Raw genomic sequence first — 27,574 nt, 5'->3', positions numbered from 1 at the left:
CAGACACAACACCACCGATGGTAACATGCCCTGCAGTTTTTGCGGTAGAGTACGACTACGGGAATACGTCTGCTGTTGTGGAATTCAGTGGCGGATCGGCCACCGATAACTCAGGTGAAACCCCTTCGGTGACCTGTGACCCACCATCGAATTCTACATTCTTGGATGGAATTAATGTAGTGACCTGTTCTGCCACAGATTCATCTGGCAACACTGGTGCCTGCAATTTCACAATAAAGGTTCAAGGTACGTAGGCACGTTATAGTATGGTATAGCATGCCACTCTGTGCAGTCCGTTGTTATTGACACCAAGTTATCTTACAGTAATACAATCTCTTTATAAAAGCTATGCTGTTATGACATTTCTTATTGATGACGTTACGTGAAAATGAACGGGAAGATCAAGTGGATCATAAAGTAATCTATCTGACCCTTCTGTCATCTCATTATTATATCACAGACACAATAGCAGCTGTCTTAACTTGTCCACCCGACATGCAAGTCGAATATGATTATGGAAATACGACAAGTGTTGTTTCATTCTCGGGAGCTTCGGCTATGGATAATTCTGGTCAAACCTTGCCGGTGACCTGTGACCCGCCATCTAATTCTACCTTCGGGGATGGAGAGAATGTAGTGACTTGTTCTGCTACAGATGGATCTGGCAATGTTGGAAGGTGTAACTTTACCATTACTGTCCAAGGTATTGTCAATACTTCACAAGTAATCAAGTTTTATGTCAGACGGACCATATTCGTTCTTTAATTGCCGCATTTCACTAAAACTAGCCAGATGACAAGAAGAGAGATTGTCTACCACATACCGTCTCGTGAACAGTGTCCAGTCACGGTAGTTTTTAACAGATGCGTAACAGAGCGCTCGTTTAGTAACAAATTGGAGCTATCGCTGTCATGACCAGATAATTAGGTATTCGTTACTGAGTTATAGAAGAAAGGGAGTGATGAAGTAGTGTTATCATCCGAAAGGATAAAAATAGTAAAGGAACTGTACTGGTATATTTCATAGAAGTTCAATGCGCTTCATGCAATTAACGATGAAACATAAATTTCACCATCAACTCAAGATTGTCAGGAAATAATAAAGCTATTATCATGATGAAACATCGTTGTATCCCAACATCATAAGTATTGAAGTTCTTTAAATGCAACTACCTATATTCCAATACTTGCCAATGATGTATTAATTGACATCTGCAATCAGAGTAATTGTTGTTGTTTCTTTTGTACAGACACTCAGAGTCCTGTTGTTAGTTGTCCCGTTGATATAATAGTAGAGATTGACTATGGCAATACGTCAGCTGTTGTTGAATTCAGCGGCGAGTCAGTTAATGATAATTCTGGTGCAACTCTAGCTGCAACCTGTGACCCACCGTCGAATTCCACATTCTGGATTGGGGAAAATGAAGTGACTTGTTCTGCAACTGACGCAGCTGGAAATGTTGGCACTTGTAATTTCAATGTCACCGTGCAAGGTATGTTAGGTGCTTTATCGAAGTTTTAAAAGTTTGCAAAACGTCAGATATTAAGTACATCAGTGGTGCTATCGTGCCCTCTATAATGAGTTTTGTGATAAAGCTGGTAAACTGTGACACCGATATATAAGATTCTTGAAATATATTGAACCAGCAATTAAGAACTCTGCCTTTATATTGTGATTGATTTGCAGACACAATGGATCCAGTTGTGACCTGTCCAGCTAACATGACAGTTGAGTACGACTATGGGAACACATCGGCTGTTGTGGTATTCAGTGGAGAGTCTGTTACAGACAACTCTGGTGAAACTCTGTCAGTGACCTGTGACCCACCGTCGAATTCTACATTCTTCGATGGAGAGAATGTGGTGACTTGTTCTGCTACCGATTCAGAAGGCAACACTGGTTCATGTAACTTCATAATCACCGTGGAAGGTGCGCATTTTTTATTCTCATATATATATATATATATATATATATATATATATATATATATATATATATATATATATATATATATATATATATATATATATATATATATATATATATATATATATATATATATATATATATATATATATATATATACATATAGGCCTCACTGATAACACCTTCAAGACGCGCTACACTAACCACATGCAATCGTTCCGTACGAGAGATACAAAAACAATACCCAGTTGGCAAGATTTGTATGGAACGTAAGGGCCTAGTCTTTGACATTTCGTGGTCAATCATTGATAAAGCATCGAGCTACTCTAACATAAGCAAGCGATGTAATCTTTGTATATCAGAAAAGCTGCACATTATCAATGCTGACAAATCAACACTGTTAAACAAACGCTCTGAGTTAGTTTCAAAATGTCGCCACCAAAACAAATATTATTTATCAAATTTTAACACCACCTACAAATAGAATGGTTCGTCCCGATCATATTATGTAAGAGTGTCAAGCTAGTAATCCATTCACTTCTATCTGAGGATTACAGGATGCATGAAACTTAAGTAATAGATTTCATTACTTTGTACTTGAAGTAATTTGTTTATATATATATATTATATATATATATATATATATATATATATATATATATATATATATATATATATATATATATATATATATATATATATATATATATATATATTATATATATATATATATATATATATATATTCAATAATACGCAAACTCGAGCAAGGGGTACTGGAGCTTTTCCTGCAATAGCTATTAGATTACTCAAGTGTAAGTTTTAAAGTTGTTCAATACAAGTTTGACTTTTCGGTCTTTACGTGTTCTGATGCTTTACTCTGTGAATTATATTTTCAGACACAACAGAACCTGTTCTAAGTTGTCCCTCGAACATCATCATTACCAATAACTATGTAAATGCAAGCACCGTCGTTGTCTTCAGTGGCGAGTTTGCCACTGACAACGCTGGACATGAACTGAATGTGACGTGTGATCCACCCTCGAATTCTACCTTTACAATCGGGGAAACTACCGTGACGTGTTCTGCAACTGATGTTGCAGGGAACGTAGGGACATGTACTTTTATTGTCAATGTCACAGGTATGCTAGAACAATTAAGTATGTTGCTATACAATTGTACAGTTCATGATGAGGCAGTGTGCATAATATTATAAATGAGAAATATCGTATGGTTTTTCAAGCATTGGCCTTTATTTCACTATTTTTTTACACATACCATGACATAGTTTGCTGGTTTTGGTTCGCCTTTGTAAGAAGATGCGTACACATTTTAAGCGATTGTACAGCCATTGTTCAACCTTTTTTTTCAAATAAAACGACTGAAGTTAAAGATCGCATTAAAAAACAACGCGATTATCAATTCTATCACACGATAACATTTTATGAACAAATGATACTTACATTTTGATAATAAATATGTTGATGTATCCATGTGTAAGTTGAAAGATAATATCGGCGATCTCATGGACTATTATTGCATCATATTGTCACCTTATAGCTTTTACAACAGAAGCCGATTAAGAACTAATCTTCCACAATTTACCTTGGCAGACATTATCGGTCCCATGGTGACTTGCCCTGCGAACATTACAGTGGAAAACGACGAGGGTAACCTAACAGCCGTCGTTACATTTAGTGGCGAGTCGGCCACAGACAATTCTGGACAGGAACTTTCGGTGACATGTTATCCACCATCAAATTCTGTATTCGATTTTGGAGGCAATGTGGTGACCTGTTATTCTACTGATCTGGCTGGAAATGTAGGCACATGCAGTTTTGCAGTGACTGTACAAGGTAGGCTGATGAACCCACTTTTCGTATCATGAACACTGACGTCATTATGTTATATGTTTTGCTTTAGAGAGAGAGAGAGCAAGAACCTATTTCTATGAAAATATTTGTTAAAGATGACAGAGGAGACAGTAGACCCGTATAAGCGGTTGTACAATGCCATCCAGTTAGTGTTTGGTTTTTTTGAATGCCATGAACAAGATAAATTATAACCGTGTGTTTTGATTATGCAAGCTGGCTAGCAAGGAGTGCGGTCCATATGTCGCTGTAAAATACTTTGCTATTCTTTTCAAACTTAAGCAATCCGCATCACAATGTATAGTTTCTAGAAATGGAAAAACGTCTGCAGAGTTATAGAACCACAACGTATTACTGTTTTCACACTCTGTATGTTTCTATGATATTACTTTTTGTATATTCAATTGATTCATAAGTACCTGTACCTTGCGCTGGCAACAGTAACTGTCTACGACTTAATATTTAATTTTTGTCAAGTCGTGAAGTTTAATGTCGTAAATGATCAATGTCAGAAGTAGAGCCAATGTTTCTTGACGTAAATGTACAACATCTGACTCACCCAAGCCCTACATAAAAAGCACGATATGGTTATCAATTTTTCTCGCTGTGTGCTATAATTGTTACAATCTATGTTATGACGAGTCAGCACTTTTAATAACAATATACCAGATTGATTTTGTACGGTATGTTATCTTCTTTGCAAATATGGTTTGTAATGCAAAAGAAATTTAATGATTAAACATGTATAGTGTGGACTCTGTGCTTTTATCATGCAAAACATTAATAGAATATAAAAAACAACAAAACCAAATACAACCCAAAAATTAATTCACGATGCTCTCTATGAAATACTCATTTTCACTTTGAACTCTTTCATGACATTGATTGTGCTACTGTTGGTTTTCTAACTAGACACGACTGACCCACGTGTAAGATGTCCTCCTCGTACGTTTTCTGACTATGACTATGGCAATACAACCGCCGTGGTGACGTACACAGCAACTGGAACTGACAACTCAGGATATGTAAATGTGACATGTGACATTCCATCTGGTTCAGTATTTGGTCAAGGCAACACCCGTGTCACCTGCACAGCAACAGACTTCGCTGGTAATCAAGATACCTGCCGTTTTAGAGTCACAGTCCGAGGTAAGCTTCTAGCAGGTGGCAATTATAATTCCTGCAATTTTCGAATCACTATTTGGGGTATTAGCGTCAATGTGAAATCACCGCTTCTTCAAGTGAAAGTCAAGTGTAGTCTCATACATAGTGCATGGGAATTCTTAGCAATCCTAACACAACTAATTTTGGGTTTTTCAGATAGAACCAGTCCAGTCCTGAGTTGTCCTCCATCTCAGACTGTTGAGATAGTGATTGGAAATTCAACAATCGTTTCGTTCGATGGGGAATCAGCCACGGACAACTCTGGACAGGAAGTAACTGTCTACTGTGAACCACGTGCGAACTCATCCTTCCCTATCGGCGAGACAGTCGTCACTTGTTACGGAGTTGATGCTGCAAATAATGTTGGCACGTGTGACTTTGCGGTGACTGTAGACGGTATGTTATCAGAAGATTCGCCAAATCCTTTCCATTGAATGATAATATGGTGTTGGCACGGGGTGTGTGTTAATGTATCTATATTGTGATGGTTCTGTTTTGGCGTCAAAAGATTGAAATTTAGTGGAATACGGGAAGAATGTCAAGAATATCTTTACAGTGTCTTTGAACGACACAAATAATTTTCTTATCTTATTTATATTGGTAAAGGTTCCTTTTTGGGTCATGTTATAAAAACGCTGTAGAATACAAGAAAATGAATTGTTGGAAAGCTATGATCAAAAATACTTTCATAACCTTGTAACCCTTTCACAAAAAAGACTTTTGTAATTTGCATCAATGTAAGATTACACTATTTCAAAATTGATGATACCTTTCCTTGTTACACATTGTTATTAATGCTCCATGGAGCTGTAATGTTCGACAGCAGTTGGGTGTGGTATCTGGCTCATATTTATGGTAACCTATGTTATTTCCACTTGTGTTGCATTGGAATTATCATTCTCTTCTATCTACAGATGTTAGTAGTCCAGATGTTACCTGTCCTTCTAATATTACCGTGGAGAATGACTTTGGAAGCACAACGGCCGTTGTCGTATTTGACGGGGAGTTTGCTACGGACAATTCTGGGATGCCGATTAATGTGACCTGTGACCCTCCATCGAATTCAACGTTCCGTATTGGCGTAAACATTGTCACGTGCACGGCCATCGATGTTTCAGGAAACGTGGGAACGTGTAGCTTTTTAGTCACTGTAGAAGGTAAATCTCTCAAAATATTTCGTTGTAGATTCGAAGACATCTAAAGTCTTCTAAATATGCGTTCCGTGACAGTACCCTGAGAGATGATCACTATAGTTTACGACTTGAAAAATGACGTAATCATTAAAGGTATACTGCCACCTCTTCAAATTTTGCCACAGTTACCATGGAAAGGGAAAATCAAACCAATCATAGATTTTAAGCGGGTGGCCGCTTTTTAAAAACAGCACCCTCACATGGGCATTTTGAATACCAATATACCATTTTGAATACCGTATATGGGCATATTTAGATTACAGGTGACTGTACACCTTTAATGGGGATCGATCCAGATCACCCGTAAAAATTTATCTACATAACATTGGTGAAAGACAACTTTAGACAAAGCAGCAATGACAGTTACTATTTATGCATATGAAAAGTAATGTTGACTACTCTCCCCAACGGTGATATTACTGCATTATTATCATTTTTGATCAGACTCTTCACAGATCCTCGGTCTTTAAATATGCTGTTCTCAACATGGCAAATAACCCCTTTCAGCTTTTTTATTTTTTACGCTTAGCTACATCATAGCTGTATGTGAGATTCGACAGCAACCTGTACCCGTCCATACTCTTTATTTTAGTTATCGTTTGACATCCACTTTTGTTCCTATGATTTATGAGGGAAAACTCATAAAGCACTCATCTTTTTTCAGACAATATCAGCCTGTTGTCACGTGTCCATCAAACGTTACTGTTGAGTATGACTATGGCAACACCACAGCAGTCGTTGTGTTCAGCGGCGAGTCGGCCATCGATAACGCTGGACATCAACTCAACGTAACCTGTGACCCACCATCGAATTCTACGTTCGGCAAAGGCGACACTGTGGTCACGTGCTCTGCTACAGATAGGGCTGGAAACGTAGGCGTCTGTGAATTCATAGTGACTGTCCAAGGTAAATTGACAAGTTAATGAAAATGTTGAAACATTTAATAGCATGGTTTGTAACATGTTTTGTCTGTTTAATAAAAAGTTTTAGTCTTGAAAAATACGAAGTATGGGACTCAGATATGGAAACCGAGGACTCTCTAGAGCACGATATGTAACTTGTGGAAGCAAAATACTAAATAAAATCAGGACAGAAGCCCAAGGTTGCAAAAATTTTTACGAAAATTAAGAAAATTAAAATGACAAAGTGAGATTAGAATAATCATTACAATGTTTACAAAGTAAAAGCATTAGTATAAACTATATATCAAGCGGAACATTACAGGTCTATCAACAAAACCTATACAAAATGTCAAAATCGTTATTAATATACTACATGTTATTTTATGAGCCTTATTGGTTGCCGTACTCTAAATATTAGATACTGTAATCACAGCACAAGCAGAATTTGATACAAGTACACAGTGTATACAAAATATGTACCAACATGAAAATAAGTTTCGCACAGGTAATACGGTACAGTCGCCTTAACATTCATTGGAAAAGTGATAAAAAGTTTCATACTGTAGAATTTTCTTGAATGACAGATATTCTGACTACTTATTTTCCCCAATACTTCGCTGGATCGCTGCTTGTATGGAATCATTTTTAACGACGAGTAAATGGAGTTTTCAACGTTTTATTTTTATGAAAATCGAAATGTGTATAGTCAACAGGCAATTCATTTGTGACTATATTAACTAAAATCCCCTTTATCTTTCAGATACTACCAGTCCTATGGTGATGTGTCCTTCGAACGTATTCGCGGAGTATGACTATGGAAACACAACAGCCGTCGTGGTATTCGGAGGCGAGACAGCTACCGATAATGCTGGGCATGAACTTTCAGTGACCTGTGACCCGCCATCGAATTCTACGTTTATGAGCGGGAACACGACTGTGACTTGTTCTGCAACGGATATGGCGGGAAATGTTGGAAACTGTACCTTTACCGTAACTGTGCAAGGTATGCCTTTGCAGTCAAAACGTAACTGTTCTCAGTGCGGGAGCAAAATATATTTATGAAATTGTGTTAGAAATGTGGGAATGACCGCTCCTTTTCTGAGAAATTGATGTAAATGGAAATTTTACTTTCAGGATATTGTGCTGTCAAAGAAAGGGGATAGTGGGATAACAATGACTTTGTAGCAAATCTATGCAAATGATGTTATCCGGCATGGTGCCAAATTCGACATCCGTTAAAAGAGAAGCGTGTTATCGTTGTATCACGTTCGTTGACGAAAATATATACACTGTTTGTATTTAAGATACCATGGGCCCTCTAGTGAGTTGTCCATCGAATATCACTGTTCAGAATGAATATGGCAATGTCACTGCCGTTGTTGCCTTTGACGGCGAGTCAGCCACGGACAATTCCGGACAGGACGTCACTGTGACCTGTGACCCGCCCTCGAATTCAACGTTTGTGATTGGAGACAATGTGGTCACTTGTTCTGCGACAGATGCATCCGGGAATGTGGGAACTTGCAGTTTTACGGTGACTGTGGAAGGTGAGTGAAGGAATCTGCCACATATGTATGCAGCGTTGGTTGACCTTACGTATCATACGCAATGGAATCTTAAAATTTGTTGGATTTGTCTCTGTTCTGTGGCGTACATCGGCTCGTCGTTTAAGCACAAGACACAGCCTGAAACAACACATATAGTTTCTCAACAAGGCGATTACTTTTAGCGCCACCTGGCGGCGTTGTCACTCCGAAACATCTCGCAGAATCGCGATTCTGCGAGATGTTTCGGAGTGACAACGCCTCTAGGTGGCGCTAAAAGGACGGTCAGTAAATACAAGCTGGCAGAATCAGCAAATTATGAAGAGGCAGCTGGGCCCGCTTCTCCGTATCACGATATGATGTGTCGTTACAATACAATCAGTGCAATCTTTAGAGTAAAGAAAAGAGTACTTAGGAAACAAACTGATGGAAATCATGAGACAAGACATTCAATTGGGAGGGATGTTATCAATGAACTAAATTTGTAACTTCAGCTGTCTCTCCGTTTTGTGAAGAATGCAATGAAACATTATTTTATCGCTGTGTTCGCCCTCAATTACACGTATTAGGGCCTCCTAGTATCTCCTATGTCAGTTGAAGACTGAACTTCGTATAGGCCTACCAACTGTTCACAAATGTTGTCATATGATTAACGGCAGAATACTCATAAACCACTAATCTTTTTGCAGACAATATCAGCCCTCATGTCACGTGTCCATCAAACGTTACTGTTGAGTATGACTATGGCAACACCACAGCAGTTGTTGTGTTCAGTGGTGAGTCGGCCATCGATAACGCTGGACATCAACTCGGCGTGACCTGTGACCCACGATCGAATTCGACTTTCGGCAAAGGCGACACAGTAGTCACATGCTCTGCTACAGATAGGGCTGGAAACGTAGGCGTCTGTGAATTCATAGTGACTGTCCAAGGTAAATTGACAGTTCAATGAAAATGTTGATACATTTGATAGCATGGTTTGTGCCATATTTTGTATGTTGAATAAAACGTTTAAACGTTTTAAAATACCAAGTATAGGACTATCAATATTGAACACTGTAATCACAGCACGAGCGGAATTTAGGTCTAAAACACGATATTCAGACAGACTTTGCCGACATGAAAATAAATCACGGACAGCTCGTATGTAGTTGATCAATCAACATTCGTTGGAAAAGTGAAGACAAATCTTTATTGCTATAGAATTCACCCGAAGAATAGATATATATGGTTCAAAATGACTCGTATCAAATACGGATTTTCAATAGCATAATGCCTGATGAGATCATCAGCTTGACTGACAGTTCAGAAATATGAATATTTCGCTGATCAGAATACTTCGCTGGATCATCGTTTGTGTGTAATTATTTCTGACAACGAGGAGTAGGTCTACATTGAGTTTCCAACGTTTCATTTTAATCAAAATAGAAATGTGTTATTCCACATTAAGTCAACCCAGGATGATGGCCATTTCGAATTTCAAATGTGGATAACTTTTGGATAATGTTTTCACTAGTACCGAATTTACACTTTTTATCTTGATTTAGATATAACAGGGTTTAACTACTCCTCAAAGAATAGTCGACGACGTTATTATTGCATCATTCCACAGCTCTATTTTGTTTGAATTTCAGATACTACCAGTCCTATGGTGATGTGTCCTTCGAATGTATTCGCGGAGAATGACTATGGTAACACAACAGCCGTTGTGGTGTTCGGTGGCGAGTCAGCTACAGATAATTGCTGGGCACGAACTTTCAGTGACCTGTGACCCGCCATCCAATTCTACCTTTATGAGCGGGAACACGACTGTGACTTGTTCTGCAACGGACATGGCGGGAAATGTTGGAAACTGTACCTTTATAGTAACTGTGCAAGGTATGCTTTTTGCTATCAAAGTTACTTCTGTATGTGAGGGGGCTAAATATATCAATGAAATTGTCTTAGGATGGCAGGAAAGATCCCTCTATCGCGAGGAAACTGATGTAGATTGATTGAAAATTGTAAACAGCACATTATGCTGTAAGGGAATGGGATAGCGGGATAACAAAAAAATCAGGATAGTATATCGAGTATGTATATTTATTATTTTTTTGAAACTTGATGCCAAAACCGACATCCATTAAAACCGAAACGTGTTATCGCGATATCATGTTCGTTCAGGTAAATGTATGCAACATTTGTGTTTCAGATACCATGGGTCCCCATGTTAGTTGTCATCTACGGGATTTTCCCCGTCCACCGTGGATTTTACTGGGCCACCGAGTGGTTTACATTCCCCATCTCTGCTTCTATCTTACCCCTGCATATAATATTCCATTTCCAATTAGGGAAGTGTTATTCCCCGCTGTGTTTCGGACCAAGAAGTAATGCCAGATCAAAAATATAACTTTGAATTCGGCCAATATTATCTCCCTTAAGGACACATGCAAAATATGTTATTTCTAGAGTAAGCACATAAATAATTCTATTTTACTCAATATTTCTTTTCTTTCCCTGTTCTAGATACAAGGAGCCCAATAGTAACGTGTCCAGCGAATGTCTCTATTGAATACGACCATTCAAACACATCTACTGCAGTTGTGTTTGGCGGCGAATCAGCCGTTGACAATTCTGGACACGAACTAGCGGTGACCTGTGACCCGCCATCGAACTCGTCCTTCCCCTACGGGGATACTATGGTCACGTGCTCTTCCACAGACATGGCGGGAAACGTTGGACAGTGTACTTTCTTGTCTCCATAAAAGGTAAGTACGCAAGCAACAAACACGTGAGGATTATTTCCATGGCCAATGACAGTGCTGTAGATCAATGGAGTAACTCTCTTTATTGTAGTTGCATTAATTTCGCTCGAGTGTTTTCATGTAACGTTATACTACTTCAGTAATTGTATGATTTCATGGTAAATGTTAGAAGTAATTTGTCTTTAGGTCGTAAAGTACTGAGTTACTTGTGTAACGGTAACTTGTTGCTTTTCTATAATTTAACGCTTTATTCAGATGCACCGTAGTATAGAGTAACATGCTATGTAAATATTTTCGATAATATCAAATTATGTATTACCATATCATTTGTTTACATTATTTGTTTGGTTTGATTTTACAGACACAATAAGTCCTGTTGTCACGTGTCCTTCTAACGTCACTCTGGACAATGACTATGGCAATACCACCGCTGTGGTTTCATTCCACGGCGAATTTGCGCAAGATAACTCTGGGCGCAACCTGTCCGTTGAATGCGATCCACCATCGAATACAACTTTTGTCGGCGGAGAGACAGTTGTGACATGTTCCGCCACTGATATGGCGGGAAATGTTGGGACTTGCACTTTCGTAGTGATCGTAGAAGGTTTGTACCACATTTTATCGTAATTTGTATCGAAAGTCAACGTGAAGCCCTGTAAGAGTATGATCGGACTCCGTTAGCACTATACTGAACGTTTTCCTTGACAATGTCGCATTTCTCAAAGCAAAAGTTTGGTTCCGATGTGCATAACTTCATTGAAGTATTGTGGATTCGTTGGTCTAGTTTAGGGACACGACTGTATTGTTTTAGACGTCGACCGTCCAACTTGTGTCTAATGTTAGTTGGACACGATTTTTTGGGTCGATTTAGTTCTATTCCATATTAATTATACCACGGGTTTGAAGGTAGGGGACTCGGATTCCAGGGATCGCGTTTGTTCTAGTCTGTAAGAGGATTATGAAGGTGTCGTAGTCTTTTGTTTTCCGTTGAAATTTTAATCTAGTAAGTAAATTTCCTGGCAAGACAATCTGACGCCTGACTCATGCCTTTAAGCAACTAGTACTCATAACTGGCGCTGCTCAATCTTTTATAGACACCATCAACCCAGTCGTTACCTGTCCAGCAAACATCACAGTAGAGAATGAATATGGCAACACCACTGCTGTTGTTGTATTTGATGGCGAGGCTGCAATAGATAATGCCGGACATCAACTCAGTGTAACCTGTGACCCGCCATCCAATTCCACATTCACCTATGGCGACAGCGTCGTGACCTGTTCTGCAACCGATTTGGCGGGAAACGTAGGGTCATGTAGGTTCACAGTGACTGTGGAAGGTAAACATTAAAATGTTTTTATTTTTTGCTGAAATAACATTTAAGGTTCAACAGTATTAGATTTCACATATGCACTGGGTAGTTACACAAAATATTAAGAGTAAGCACAGGGGTGACAGCCATTTTGAATTTCCAGGGTCGATAAATGTTAGGTGATCTTGTCACCAACTAAAATTTGCAAGGTGACCCGCGATTTTTATACTTGAATTTGAAAAAAATAAAGGTCAAAAATTTCCTCAAGGAAATTTATATGAAAATTTCCTCAGGGAAATTTATAGCAAAACTTAAGCCATGTAGTTGCGAGGAATATACTACCTTAAAGAGAATCATTTCGACTTTTTAATGCTTACAGATATGTTAAATCATGCGGACTTTTTAATGTCTTACAGATATGTCAAGTCCGATTGTCACGTGCCCTGAAAACATAACTGTGGAGTATGACTATGGAAACACCACAGCTGTTGTTGTATTTGACGGAGAGTCTGCCACAGACAATTCTGGACAGCATGTTTCTGTGACCTGTGACCCTTCGTCGAACTCTACATTCGTCAGTGGAGACAATGTCGTCACATGCTCTGCTACCGACCAGGCGGGAAACGTTGGCACGTGTAACTTCGTAGTAAAAGTGCAAGGTGTGTATACGACGGTCTGATTTCAATATAATCACGTGAAATGTCATTACTGTAATATCCGCTTGTGTTCGCAAGTCTGTAGTTGGGGGATTTTCAGTCTCTAAGACTTCAAGTTGATATCTTTCTAGTATGTCACTAGTCTGGACACAGAAGACCGTGGAGTAATTTTGACCGTCTTGCTTTTGTTAATATCAAAATGAAGCTTTCTCTCTTGTACTTAACATACTGTACAGACGCCATTTTGAATTTCTAATATCATAACATTTTAGGTATTTGCTTGATTTTACTCCTAAATGTTATTTTGCGGGACATAATTTTTGCTTTTGATCGTGAATGACGAATGGTTTATACAGTGGCATGACGAAAGTTCAAGTCAAAAACCGTCCGCGTCGAGGCGCTGGTTACCCTTAATGTTACCAATCAATCTTTACACTTGATTTCAGACACCACAAGTCCAGTATTAACATGTCCAGCTGATATCACCGTTGAGATCGACTACGGAAATACGACAGCCGTTGTTGTATACAGCGGCCAATCAGCTGTCGATAACTCCGGACAGGAATTGGCGGTGACCTGTGACATACCATCAAGTTCGACTTTTGTTTTCGACGACACTCTGGTCACTTGTTCTGCTACTGACATGGCGGGAAACACAGGACAATGCAATTTCACAGTGACTGTACAAGGTATGTTTGAGGAACTATAGAATGGTAATAAGGGACATTTAACTTGTTTGTGAGAAATATGTAGTGGTGAATAAAATCGTGTGGATGAAGGCCTGAAACATTACTGAGCTATTGGGTATGACCGAGCATAGATTTTGCAAGACACATTTTAAAAATGTCTAAGCTATTTTAATTAACGCTGAGTGCAATACTACAGATATGAATATTCCTAGGAGTTGCAAATTCACAGTGAATAATACTCCCATTACGTCATTCATAGTTAAGAAATGCATCACGTTTTTCTAAAGTAGCAAATTTCAGAAGGCTTAACATACAAAGCAAATCAAGTTTAATATATATTAAAAGTTTAAATTGATAAAAAGAAAAAACATAAGCGTGAGTTAATGAAGTTATGCATCAGTATTTAACATTCTTGATCATGTTATTGTTTAAATCATCTGAATACCGTGATCAATTTTATATTGGTCATTACTATTTGTTTTTTTTCCAACAGACACCACGAAACCAGTCGTTACTTGCCCTTCAAACGTCACTGTTGAGAATGACGATGGTTTTACAACAGCCGTCGTTGTGTTCGACGGAGCGTCAGTCACTGACAATTCTGGACACGAACTCTCCGCGACGTGTAGCCCAGCGTCGAATTCTACGTTTGCCAGTGAAGACACGACCGTGACATGTTCCGCTACAGACATGTCGGGAAATGTAGGAAGTTGTACCTTCGTTGTGACTGTCGAAGGTGAGTTTTCGAAGGCCCCAAATTTAATCACATCGTTGAAACATTTTAGATACTCTTTGAAAAATAGCTCCCAGCATAATTATTATCTAACTAACCATTTCTCTTTTCTTTTTGCAGACATCGTCGATCCAGTTGTAACCTGCCCGTCAGACATCACTGTTGAGATTGACTTTGGCAACACGACAGCCGTCGTTGCATACGATGGCGAGTCGGCCACTGACAACTCGGGATACCAACCACCTGTAACATGTGACACACCTTCAAATTCAACCTTTGCTCTCGGACCGACGATTGTTACCTGCTCTGCTACCGACCAGGCAGGAAATACTGGAACTTGTGATTTCACCGTTACAGTTGAAGGTAAAATAATGACGTCTGCCTACTGTCAATTTACAAAACTAAAGTATCCTAATATGCATGGTCGTCATGACACCACTTCCTCAATGAAAGTAACATGGTATTATTCCGTGAACGTGTTACGTTTTTCTTTCATTCGTTGATATTTTGGTGTCCGATTCCTTACTGAAGCACATTGAACCAGTATTTATATAGAAAGTAAAAAGACGGGATGTTAGCTTTTGCGCATGATTTTGTATATTACGTGACAATATCGACATTGAAAAGTCGGAGCAACCCTGAAAAAGAACTTCAAATCGAATGCAGCATGCACATTGTGTTGGAAGCGTTTCAAATTTCAAATATGTCACTTGTAGATAAATCTAAATGTGTAATGTAATTATATATATATATATATATATATATATATATATATATATATATATATATATATATATATATATATATATATATATATATATATTAAAATATATATATCTGTAATGTAATTACACACACACACACTCACACACACACACACACACACACACACACACACACATATATATATATATATATATATATATATATAACATATACATACGTTTGACATCAGGATGGTTTAACGTTATTGTATGCAATACATATTATCACATTCGTGGAATTTCAAGGTCACTCGCTGTTTAATCAAATTGGTGTCTCGTTCGGTATTTAGATACAACCGACCCCGTTGTCGCGTGTCCGTCCGACATGACGGTGGAATACGACTACGGTGGCACGACGGCCGTGGTTAACTATGCCGTTTCTGCAACGGACAATTCCGGCTCGAGCCCTGCCGTGGCTTGTACCACGTCCCCTGGTTCAACATTGAGCAGTGGCGATACCAATGTCACTTGTTATGCTACTGACGCCTCAGGAAACTCAGGAAGTTGTACCTTCAAGATCACCGTGCAAGGTAATACAACTCATATCAGTAATTACAAGGCATAATGCCTTGGCTATGGTTCCAATTTCAACTTAAGCTGTTGCAATAGTGGTGAAAAGAGACATTTCCTCGTCAAGTAAATCTCGATGTTAGAGTTCAACACAATGATAAGCTTAGACCCAAACCATTCGAAGTTAATCGGTTGCCTGGATCTCTGGACCGAGGCTGATTTAAAATTGATTTTATTGTCGAATCAACTGTTGTTCGGTACTTACAATAAACTACCCTACAGATAGAGGATAACATTTCACGTTCATCACAGATAAATTTGTCAACACCATTATTATGCAACAAAATCCGGTAGCCAATTTTCTTCATGTTTTATATGAAAAGCTATCACAAATTGAAAGTGCTTAGTACACATTGAGTGTAAGTAAGCACGGAGCTATAGCAAATGTTATCATGAAAGAAGCGGGAGATTTGCCCTATAGGCTAATTACTGAAGAAATTGAGACAGTGATTTCGGAACAGAGTGAGCATATTCCGGGCGTGTTAACATCCCCTTTCTTGTTTCGTTCGCATTACAGATACCACTGACCCAGTGGTCAACTGCCCTGCAAGCCGCGTCGTTGACTACGATTATGGAAATACGACAGCCTTCGTGGTGTTCGGCGGCGAGTCGGCCACAGACAACTCTGGCGAAGACATGTCCGTATCGTGTGACCCGCCAACAAACACTACATTTGAAAGCGGGCCAAACGTGGTAACATGTTCGGCTACGGATGCTGCCGGTAACGAGGGAACCTGTAATTTTGTCGTGACAGTACAAGGTATGGATACAATTGTTGCACGTTGAACATCTTTTGCCTATGTGTTCATTACGAGAAATGTCCTTACCCCCAGGGCCTTGTCAGCACAAGTGATGACAACTTGACTCAAGCATACTTGCTTGCAAACTAAAAAGTTTTGCTTTGGACCCCTAGCTAGGCGCTCTTTTCGTAACCCCACCAAGTAGTTCCTAGAATCGTAGTGTCTAACTCCGTTTTTCAATGTAAACCTACCATTTTGTTTTTAAACGTTTCTCAACTTTTGATTGTTGCTGAAGGTACAACTGACCTTCAGTAATCGAAGCATTTTTGTCCCTTTTGGAATGAAAAAAGTGTCAAAAATCTTGTAGACATATATAACTAAGAGTCACGGGTTTGACAGTAGGGAAATTACTAGTCTAGTTTTGGTTGGCATAACTGTCAGAAAGGCGGGGGATATTATTACCTGTTTGACGAAGCCTGAAGCAGTGATTCTTGTACACGTGTACACTCTAGATCGATTTTGTTTACGGCATTCAGAATACAACGCTGTGTCGACAACTTTGCCGCGAAACTAACGCTTGCATTTGCGTCTTTTTTTAAAAAAAGATACGGCCGATCCATTGGTTACATGCCCAGCAAACGTCACGGCTGAGTACGACTACGGTAACACGACGGCTGTTGTTGTCTTTGATGGCGAATCTGCAGTGGACAATTCTGGACACACACTGTCTGTCACATGCGACCCGCCGTCGAATTCCACATTCGCTGGTGATAGGACCATCGTTACATGTTCTGCAACTGACAGATCAGGGAACACAGGCACTTGCAGTTTCGTTGTCAATGTTCGGGGTAAGTTTAGTAGAGCTGAGTATCAAATTTACCTCTTTCTAATACATGTCGTCAAGGGCGAACGTATTAAATGGTCACTGTGATATTTTTCATTCATCGACAGAAACGTTATATTTATGAATTTCTGTAAACCATCCTAATGTGTTTGCTTATTATGCAAATGAAGTTGAGGGAAGAAGTTAAAGATGAATTCTTAGCGTGATAGTGCTTAAATGTTTGCAATGGCAAATTACATAACTTATCTTTTCTTTCAGATACAACTGACCCAGTTGTCACATGCCCCGCTGACCAGATCGTAGAGTACGACGACGGAGGCACGACAGCAGTGGTCACGTTCAGTGGATCTGCTACCGACAATTCAGGGTCGACGTCTGCCGTAACGTGTAGTCCTGCCTCGGGAACTGCCTTCAGCAGCGGGACCACTGACGTCACGTGTTCTGCCACCGACCAATCGGGTAATCAGGGAACCTGTACCTTCAGTGTCACTGTACAAGGTAAAGTACAAATAATGTATCCTGTCTGCTGTAGACACGTTGTTGTGTTTATACAATACATACAAATTTTTTTCATATAGAGCCTATATAGGTGAGCAGGCATGACGTTAACATACATATATAATATAATATAAATATATATATATATATATATATATATATATATATATATATATATATATATATATATATATATATAGACAGACAGAGAAAGAGACAGACAGACAGACAGATGTATGAGGTGTATATATGAACGTATGTACCACATTCAAGCACATAGCTGGAGCTTATAAGAGCTGTAGTCACATATGAAATTGCACAAGCAGTAACATCATTTTGTGATGTGCAACATTGTTTCACGAAACACTTTTGGTTATTTCTTACATTTAGTACTCAAAACATAAGCTCACAATAACATGAGTTAATAACAATATTAAGTGTTAAAGTGCTTCAGTTCAGAATGATTTTGCTGCTCTAACTGCCCTTGGTCTTCACACAGACACCACCGATCCAGTTGTAACTTGTCCAGCTGATACGACTGTCGAATATGACGACGGTGGCACAACTGCAGTGGTAACATTCAGTGGCGAGTCCGCCACCGATAATTCAGGAACGACACCAACGGTAACTTGCAGTCCTGCTTCCGGAACAGTCTTCGCTGACGGAGAAACGACAGTCACATGTACTGCTACGGACGCAGCGAGCAACGAAGGATCATGTACCTTTACTGTCACTGTAGAAGGTGAGTAATGAAACGAATTAAAATATATAGAAGTGTTGCCTATTTCTTTATGTCAACTGTCACTGATCTATTTAATTGTCTTTTCTTTGAAATGATGATACAAGAAGACTGCTATGACCTGGGGCAAAATTTCGTATTAATGTTTACTACTTAAAGGCGGAGTCTCCCTTTAAAAGGCGCGAAGCTATTGCGGCGTTTATTGTGTAAGTGGACACCAAACAGGCAACACGCGGGCACATGCTCCAGAAAATGCCACTTTTTAGGTTTTTTCCCTGCCGCAAAATCGTAGACAGACTGCCAAGCGGTCAGCGCGAAGCGTCTGCCGGTCAATCTCTGTTGTTATATTCAAATTATAACGCGACAGAAAGACGATTTTTTAGGAAATTCGAGCGTTGGTGGTGGGAATTAATAACCATTGGCGATTTGAACCGACCGTCAATCAAACGCTAGTACAAAATATGATTGCAAGATTAGCGAAAGTTGCCTAAAGTTTGAGATCAGTTAGTGTAAGTAATGTTATAGAAATCAAAAATCGTACTGGCCAAGTGTTTGACAGGGAGGAGAACTCCACTAATGCGAGAAGCTGGGATTGAAAATTGCGGCTTTAACCTATGTTGTGACAGAGTGTTGACCAACGCTATTCGGTTTGTTAGTGTCCTTGGTCATAGTTCCAGTCATTTTGAACCAGACAGTTCGACCATTACGAAGATGTCTTCTATGAAAAGAAACAGAGTTTCACTCTTCTGTAGCAAGTGTTTACCCCTTTCACCACCGTGGTTTGACCCAACCATATTGTTATCAATGGTGAGTGTGGACCTGTTTACAGGAAATTGGGGGTGAACAGGTTGAAGGAGACGGGCGTTCACCAAGTTGGTACCGTAAGTTGTAAGCCCCAATCAGATCGATAATGTACTGCATTATCTCAGTGATGAAGTATAATTGGTCAAAATATATTTTCCCTCAAATATCGCAAATCACTTACCCTATCAAATTAGTCTGATCGATACAGATTGAATGATAAAAACATTCATTTTCTAGATACAACGGATCCAGTAGTCACGTGTCCAGCTGACCAGACCGTTGAATATGACGATGGCGGTACAACTGCCGTAGTAGTTTACAGTGGAGAATCTGCTACAGACAATTCAGGAACAGCGCCATCAGTGACATGTGATATTACTTCCGGTACAGCCTTTAGCAGTGGTAGCAATGACGTGACCTGTTCCGCCACAGACGCCTCTGGTAACGTAGGAAGTTGCACTTTCACAGTTGTTGTACAAGGTAAGTCAAATTATAATTCGCGCCTGCTCTTACACTAAAGTTCCTGCTGGACTTTATACATGAATAAGTATACACACAAATTTTAACACCTCAGCTATAGTGACCAGGCAGTGCAGTAAAACGAGACCATTAACCCTAAGAGTTTCATATTAAGGTAGGATGCGACTTGGAGGAACTTATTTGTCATCTCAGATTTCCACAATGCTTTTGTGATCTACCACTTGTTGGCCAAATTCTAAAGCTCTGGAGTAAGAAATTATCACCGTTTTAGTTTTTGTCAATGGCAAAATTATTTTCCCGAGAGAGTTAACACAATGATGGCGGCCATATTGAATTTTGAATATCGGTAACAATTAGGCAATTTGTTTCTCCAGTACAAAGCTTTGCACTGTGACTCCCGAATTTTATTCTCGATTTGGTAGGAAATTGTTGAATGTTTCATTTAGGAAAGTTTTAGCAAAAGTTGAAGTCTTTCACTTTTGAGGAACTACCTTAACTATTTAACTAACTTAACAACCTTCACAAGATATTGACATATGGTATAAGAATTACGATATTACCACTAAGTAGTAATGACAAATTTATCATGAGAAGTTCATGTTCAAAAACCTTCGATCATTCCTTATCATTCAAGTAAATGCAGAAAGACGCATTGTATAACGCTCTGTTCAAGTGAGAATAGCACTTTGGCCGATATTTATGTTTGTTATGCTGTTGAGAAACCGCTGTGATTGAAATGCAAGAATAGTCATACATGTCAATGAAATTTCCTACAGATACCACGGATCCCGTTGTCACATGTCCCGCTGACCAGACGGTAGAGTATGATGACGGCGGTACAACTGCAGTGGTCACGTTCAGCGGCTCTGCTACTGACAATTCAGGAACCAATCCGTCAGTATCGTGTACTCCATCCTCGGGAAGCACATTTGCTAGTGGTGATGCTACTGTTACCTGTTCTGCTACTGACGCGTCGGGCAATACAGGAAGTTGTACATTCTCAGTCACTGTTCAAGGTAATCAACCTCTCCACAGACTTCCTGTCCGTCTGGTTGTTTGCCTCATCTTCTCTCGAATGCGTCACTAGGTTTTTACACTGCTCTAAGAAAGCGGGACAGAACCTTGTTATTGTTATTCTGCTTCTTTGACTAGTAAAACGAAGAACCGTTTTTATTCGCTCTACGTAGAATGGGTGTGACAGGACATACATTTGTCTGTTGACCTGTTTGAGATAGTTTGGGAGACGTAGAAAACCATAACCTTCCGGTAACCGTACTAGAGGGCGCTGTATATTGCCTTTCTAATTGTGAATCGATCACGAAGGCTAAGCATTTGCTTTGTTAATATCGTAAGAATTGGCCGAAAACAAGAAATTCATTCAAATGGTGAGCCATGTGTTAACGATGAGCATCATTACGATGCGTGTATTAATGTACTCCTCAACAATCTGTTAATTTTTAATGAATTCATGGTACACAGATACAACAGAGCCGGTGGTGACATGTCCAGCTGACTTAAGCCATCAATTGACAGCAGGGGAGACAAACGCCAGATTGACGTTCTCAGGGGAATCAGCTACAGACAACTCCGGAATAACTCCATCTGTGACGTGCGTTCCGGCTTCCGGTACGGTCTTCAGCGTGGGAGAGACGGAAGTTACGTGTTCAGCGTCAGATGTGGCTGGTAACACAGGGACTTGCACCTTTACTGTATATGTGAATGGTAAGGACAATTTCTGAATTGGATACTTTTCAACCGCATTCTCACCAAGTCCGATAAAGTTGTTTTAATAGGTGAAAACTGATTTACAGGGCAGGAAAAAATGTACAGGAAAACTGTAGTTCATTTGCCCCAAGATACACTTTACAGATAGAACATGCCATACTTTTTATCTTTCAATAAAATGTATATGTAGCGGTCGTTCAAAAAAAAATGTTAATGGGATTTTTAAGATGAAGTTTGGCGTCAAAGTTTTATTGACCAGTCTGAAAAATGTTTAGACGTACTATTGAATAGTTGAGAAGTCGATTGAAATGGAGAATCTATGCACCGGAAAATCATAATCTGTAGTCTCTCTGATTTTAAAAAAAAATGAATGGCTGAAAAGTAAAAATGTGCTCTCTCGACATTAAGGAGGGTAGACCATTGCTTGTCTTTGTTGTGACCAGGCCTAAAATCCAATAGTGCATCCGTCTATTTGCAGAATACCTACCTATCTCAGTAAATCCCTTCCCATAAAGCTTTCCTTGTAGCGATTTGAGCAAGATTTTTAATGATATAACGAAGTATTCGTTTCTCTTAACATGTACTGTTATGATTCTTTCTAGATGTTGGAGACTGTACGCAGAATGGTGCATGTGAACAAATCTGTCTTTACAACAGTGGTGTCTATTCCTGCGCATGTAGGGACGGCTATACCCTGGATGGTGATGGTCGTAACTGCACAGGTATCAAATATATTCCTTATATTGTCAAATTCGTAAAACGGGTAAAGATGTACTGTTTTCGTGAAATTGTTTTTGAGATTGTGAGAAATGATTATTTAATTTTTCGTTTCTGTACTTGACATGCCGTAAGTTGACTAGGTCACATCATTGACTGCATTGAAATAAATACCCGTCTTAGGTGCCTTTAATGACCAACACATACAAACGAACTCCCTAAGGTAATGTTGAATAGTAACCAAGCACAGTACGAACAGTAATCTTCGGTGTTTACTTTTTTAATTAATTCAAGCTTGACTGTTATTTTATCTTTTCTGCTGTGTAACGTCACTGCTTTTTATTACTGACATTGTCTTAACTTTTACACATATGGAACATTGTAGCAGTATAGTAATGAAAATCATGGAGGGATTAAGTTGCTTGAGATAGGAAAATATGAATCTAGTTTTCAAAATTGCCTCGACGCTGATGGCATGTTTGTACTTTGCTTTCAGAAATTAATGAATGCGATCCGGATCCGTGTGTGCACGGAACTTGCACCGACGAAGTCAACGACTACTCGTGTGCCTGCGATGCTGGCTACAGTGGAAAGAATTGCTCCATAAGTAAAAATTGTTTTCTTATTCATATTTTCTGATTTCTTTGATCACTTTCCCAGACACATGCATTGGCAGATGTATTAAATATCAAACATTTTAGGTAAATAGTTAATTCATGCAATGCTATTTGAGATACATGTGCCTCTCAGTTTCAATAGAAAACGTCTGAGCTATAGTGTCTTAACTGTAGCAGCGCATAAATCGAGTATGATATCACAGACCCTTGTGGAAATTGTCTATAATTCTGCTGACACTTAATCTCATGTATCCACAGACATAAACGACTGCAGAAATTCTCCATGCAGAAATGGCGGAACATGTGTCGATGGGGTGGATAGCTTCACGTGTAATTGCCTACCCGGATATAGGGGAAATACATGCAATAGAGGTAATGGAGAGAGAGAGAGAGAGAGAGAGAGAGAGAGAGAGAGAGAGAGAGAGAGAGAGAGAGAGAGAGAGAGAGAGAGAGAGATATGATTTTGAAGTGAAGAAGATTGAACAATATGCGGAAGCGTAAAGATGTACCATAGCAGACAATCACAGTACAAAGACAAACCATTGACTGCAATATTTTGCAGCATCAAATCAGTGGGAACAATATCATCGACACAGTGAGCTTCCTCTATCGTAGGTGTTTTAATATTACTCACAAACAATCTTTCACACATTCTGTGTTGTACAGGTACAGGACAATGCATTCTCAACTGTTACCGTGGCACATGTGTCGTCATCGACGGAGAACAGCAGTGTGAATGTAACGATGGCTACAAAGTGAACCCGAACGTCAACAATTACTGCGTTGCAGGTTGGTTAACATTATGATAGGAGTGCATTTACTGAGCAAAAGCGTTTCTTCTCGGAAAATGCATTGTTACTTTAACTGACGTATTTGCTTCAGCTTCTAGCAGATTGAACATCAACATTACAAGCGATACCAATTCGTAGAAACATATTGGAAATCTGTAACAAATACTTTGAACACCGATTCTACAACAACTACGACTGTGGTTGCATGTCTTACCATTGAATACTTTTACATTCCGTGTTACCGGTTTAGTCGTTTTGACATGTGTTTCATATGAAAAATCAATAATGAGTCACGCCGACATGATTATTTTATGACAAAAGAACGTGGAACGTTAATTTTGCTGGGCGCTCGTTAACTCTTCATCATTATTTGATTGGATTCATCGAATAGACGTGGATGAGTGTTACAACTCCACAACTAATGGCTGTTCCCACACTTGTGAGAATTCATATGGCTCCTTCACGTGCACCTGTCCAAACGGGTATGAACTCCAAGCAGACGACAAAACTTGCGTAGGTGAGTGATAAACGACAACAAGACCACCTCCTTACACGTTTGCTCTGTTCGTTCCCTTGGACAAATACGGGGGACATCCGTGCGTGCCTGTGTGCCTGCGTCCGTTCACGCAAACTTCTCAGAGATGCCTGGGACGGTTTATTTTATACTTGGTACACGGATTACTCCCTGTGTCATACATATGCACATTGATTTGTTTTGTGTTGCAATCCAATACGCCCATCATTTCCGTTAATGGTTTCGGAATTCATTAAATAAACGGGGACTATGTCATTTGCAATGACCTATCGTTCATGCATACGTTCAATGTCATCTGTTTGGCATACAGCATGTGCCACAACATCCAACGATATCTAAATTTGTTTTATTTATGCACCATTGACTAACTTCCACGATACGTTACAATGTCAAGGCAATACTTTAACACACCAAAGTGAAGCCTCATCATGAACGACAAGAAGTGTACCATATCTTATCACATGCACAAGCCAAGTTTGTCGTCTCCGAACAAAAAAATACGGGATTTATTTTCTGGTCGTTCTACGTCTCGACAACCCGCGTCTATGTCATCAATTTTGGTGCGTCGGACCTTTTTTTGTCGATCTCCTGATCTTCGTTGTGCTCGTAAACTGGTAAATATGTAAAACAAACAACATGGTGGCCGATGTTTCTCCCACGATCAAAAGTCATGTAATGAAATCGATATTTTCACAGACTACGACATTACTAATCCGAACAATGTAAACACAAGAGTGTACCGCCTGTATATTCCGAAGGAATTACGTGAATAATTTGCGGAAACAACGAACTCGAAGCTGGTCGCGTATACCGTGGGTTCCGTACGCATTGCAAACAGGGTCAGGCGCGACGTTTACAGTGTTCGCGCTGTCGAGATTTGTTCCCGAAAAATAGCGTATCTTCGTCTGTGATAAATTTCTAGGACTATGCTATCTTTGAAATAGAGTATAACTTTGCGGAAGGTAGCCTACGTGTAGACCGAGAGCTGTCATTTGCTCCACACACGGACGAACGTGAGCGCTAACGCACACGACGGACGACTGGAAATGATTGACAACTTGTGCACGGCGTACTAATATTTATTCCTAAAGTAGTTCAAAAGTTTAAACGCGGACTCGTCATGGAAAACTTATTTTATTTTGCAAAAAATAACGAATTCTTGGCTTGTGCATGTGATAAGTATATTATTCCCTAATATTTTTCTTCGTTCAGCTCGGAAAATACTCGTGACGTAATGACCGTGTCACCACTCGTCTTCGACTCGTGGTGACACGGTCATTACGTCACTCGTATTTTCCTTCGCTGAACGAAGAAAAATATTAGGGAATAATATCTAAATAAATCATCGGTTACAAGTTACATTACAAGACCATTTTATACACAAACACAATACACCACAGCATGACATAACACAGCTCAGCATAGACTACGGATAAAGTACCGGCAATCATAACACAGTCCTGGTCGTGAAAGAAAGATAAATTGACCGACACATTATGATATTCATCACGGCTTCTTTATGTTTACCCTAGAAACTGACGCTTGCGAGTCCAGTCCATGTGTCAATGGACACTGTGTGGACACCATAGATGGATATACCTGTGACTGTTATGACGGATACGAGGGAACGAACTGTGAATCAGGTAAGGCAGTTATTATCAAAAACAGCATTTCTGATGAAGCCACAGGACAACACATAGCTCAAACTTACATTTATCACCATCATCATGAAAGTGGGTCTATTAATCACAATTTCCCGCGTTGTCTTTGTTGAAATTAACAACTAATATTTAATTGATGAGTCAGTGGTTGGTTCTGCTTCAGAAGTTGAGTCCCGTCAATCAGTGTGTTTCGAAAAAGCTCATAAAATATGCCACCATGAAGAACACAGCGTGCTGTGTTCAATTCTTATCAATGCGCACTCATACTCTTATTAGATTCGTCAATTCAGGACAGGAAGTCCCGGCTACTGCAGTTTCGGATGAAAAGAGTCTAACACATGGTGATAGTTATTCTTAATATTTGTAACCGATTGTTTTTATCCGTTTCTCGCAGAGACGGATGAGTGTAATCCAGACCAATGCGTGTATGGAAACTGCACGGATCTATTGAATAGATTTGAATGCTCATGTGAAGACGGATATGAAGGAACATTGTGTGACCAAGGTGAAAATATGTCTTTATTCCTAACATTTTAAGGTAGTATGCGCCTCGGAAGTGTAAGATTTGAACTTTAGCTCAAATGTTCCTCAATTGAACTTTTAGTCGTTTTCTTACGAAATTTAGGATAAAAATTAGGTTTCATCGTGCAAAATTTGGTACCAGAGAGACAAATTACCTAAGATCTCTCGATATTTCAAATTCTAAATAGCCGTCATCCCCGTTTTAACTCTATTTGGAAAAAAAATAAAATTTTCGATTTCCGAAAAACTAAGATTGAAACATTTTATCCAGAGTTTTAAAGTGAGCCCCCACGAGTGGTATATCAGAAATGTATTGTTAAATGTGAGAGCCTGAAATATGCCCCCGAGGCGCGTTCTACCTTAATGTAACCTGCTTGTTAAATACTTCGCCTATTTGCCCATGTTATTAAAATGGTATTTACCGCTTTTTGGTTTTTCCCAAATGCTTTCTATAGACACTGACGAATGCGCCTCGCAACCATGTAAAAATGGCGGTACCTGTACGGATCTAATAGCTTCGTATTCATGCCAATGTGATCGCGGATGGACTGGACAAAACTGTGCTGATGGTATGTGTTGCTCTTTTATCCAAAAAATGAATCTGAATCGGTGGCTTTCTTCAAGAAAACCAGTCAAAGTAAAGATAGGATGAGTTGCTAAGATCTTGCCTTGATATATACCGGCGTCAAAACTCAGATATCATCGTTCAATGTCTATATTTTGCTGATCAATGAATGCCCTGTCTCACTGTTGTTTGCTATGCAAACTGCTCAATAGTGCTAGGATATTTGTGAGTAGGGCGCCCCATTGCACTTCCAATTCCGTCCAGTAGCACT

General features: G+C 39.4%; 3 protein-coding genes across 3 annotated transcripts in view; all 3 read left to right on the top strand.

The window, feature by feature from the left end:
- Positions 1-7: 7 nt before the first annotated feature.
- On the top strand, positions 8-5,394 carry LOC139127898 (hyalin-like). The gene is made up of 8 exons (XM_070693754.1): positions 8-246; positions 461-703; positions 1,250-1,492; positions 1,687-1,929; positions 2,825-3,067; positions 3,539-3,781; positions 4,709-4,945; positions 5,117-5,394. The coding sequence occupies exons 1-8, from the start codon at positions 18-20 to the stop codon at positions 5,392-5,394; spliced, it is 1,959 nt and encodes a 652-aa protein (XP_070549855.1). The 5' UTR covers positions 8-17.
- Positions 5,395-8,364: 2,970 nt separating this feature from the next.
- Positions 8,365-11,150, top strand: LOC139127897 (hyalin-like). The gene is made up of 4 exons (XM_070693753.1): positions 8,365-8,602; positions 9,289-9,531; positions 10,234-10,324; positions 11,105-11,150. Exons 1-4 carry the CDS (start codon positions 8,365-8,367, stop codon positions 11,148-11,150), a joined length of 618 nt encoding a protein of 205 aa, XP_070549854.1.
- LOC139127916 (hyalin-like) overlaps positions 11,109-27,574 on the top strand; it is a 21,568-nt gene continuing 5,102 nt past the window's right edge. Inside the window, exons 1-23 of the mRNA XM_070693772.1 lie at positions 11,109-11,346; positions 11,705-11,947; positions 12,438-12,680; positions 13,070-13,312; positions 13,756-13,998; positions 14,492-14,734; positions 14,852-15,094; positions 15,786-16,025; positions 16,583-16,825; positions 17,411-17,653; positions 17,908-18,147; positions 18,647-18,889; positions 19,928-20,170; positions 20,947-21,186; positions 21,650-21,892; positions 22,498-22,617; positions 23,109-23,219; positions 23,488-23,601; positions 23,896-24,018; positions 24,412-24,537; positions 26,088-26,198; positions 26,611-26,721; positions 27,194-27,307. Of these exons, the coding sequence (XP_070549873.1) occupies positions 11,902-11,947; positions 12,438-12,680; positions 13,070-13,312; positions 13,756-13,998; positions 14,492-14,734; positions 14,852-15,094; positions 15,786-16,025; positions 16,583-16,825; positions 17,411-17,653; positions 17,908-18,147; positions 18,647-18,889; positions 19,928-20,170; positions 20,947-21,186; positions 21,650-21,892; positions 22,498-22,617; positions 23,109-23,219; positions 23,488-23,601; positions 23,896-24,018; positions 24,412-24,537; positions 26,088-26,198; positions 26,611-26,721; positions 27,194-27,307 (4,126 nt within the window). The 5' untranslated portion in view covers positions 11,109-11,346; positions 11,705-11,901. The remainder of the gene's footprint in view (positions 11,347-11,704; positions 11,948-12,437; positions 12,681-13,069; positions 13,313-13,755; positions 13,999-14,491; positions 14,735-14,851; positions 15,095-15,785; positions 16,026-16,582; positions 16,826-17,410; positions 17,654-17,907; positions 18,148-18,646; positions 18,890-19,927; positions 20,171-20,946; positions 21,187-21,649; positions 21,893-22,497; positions 22,618-23,108; positions 23,220-23,487; positions 23,602-23,895; positions 24,019-24,411; positions 24,538-26,087; positions 26,199-26,610; positions 26,722-27,193; positions 27,308-27,574) is intronic.

Source organism: Ptychodera flava, unplaced genomic scaffold, assembly GCF_041260155.1.
Source record: "Ptychodera flava strain L36383 unplaced genomic scaffold, AS_Pfla_20210202 Scaffold_39__1_contigs__length_1403739_pilon, whole genome shotgun sequence".
Lineage (NCBI taxonomy): Eukaryota > Metazoa > Hemichordata > Enteropneusta > Ptychoderidae > Ptychodera > Ptychodera flava.
This window is presented reverse-complemented; position numbering and strand designations above follow the sequence as displayed.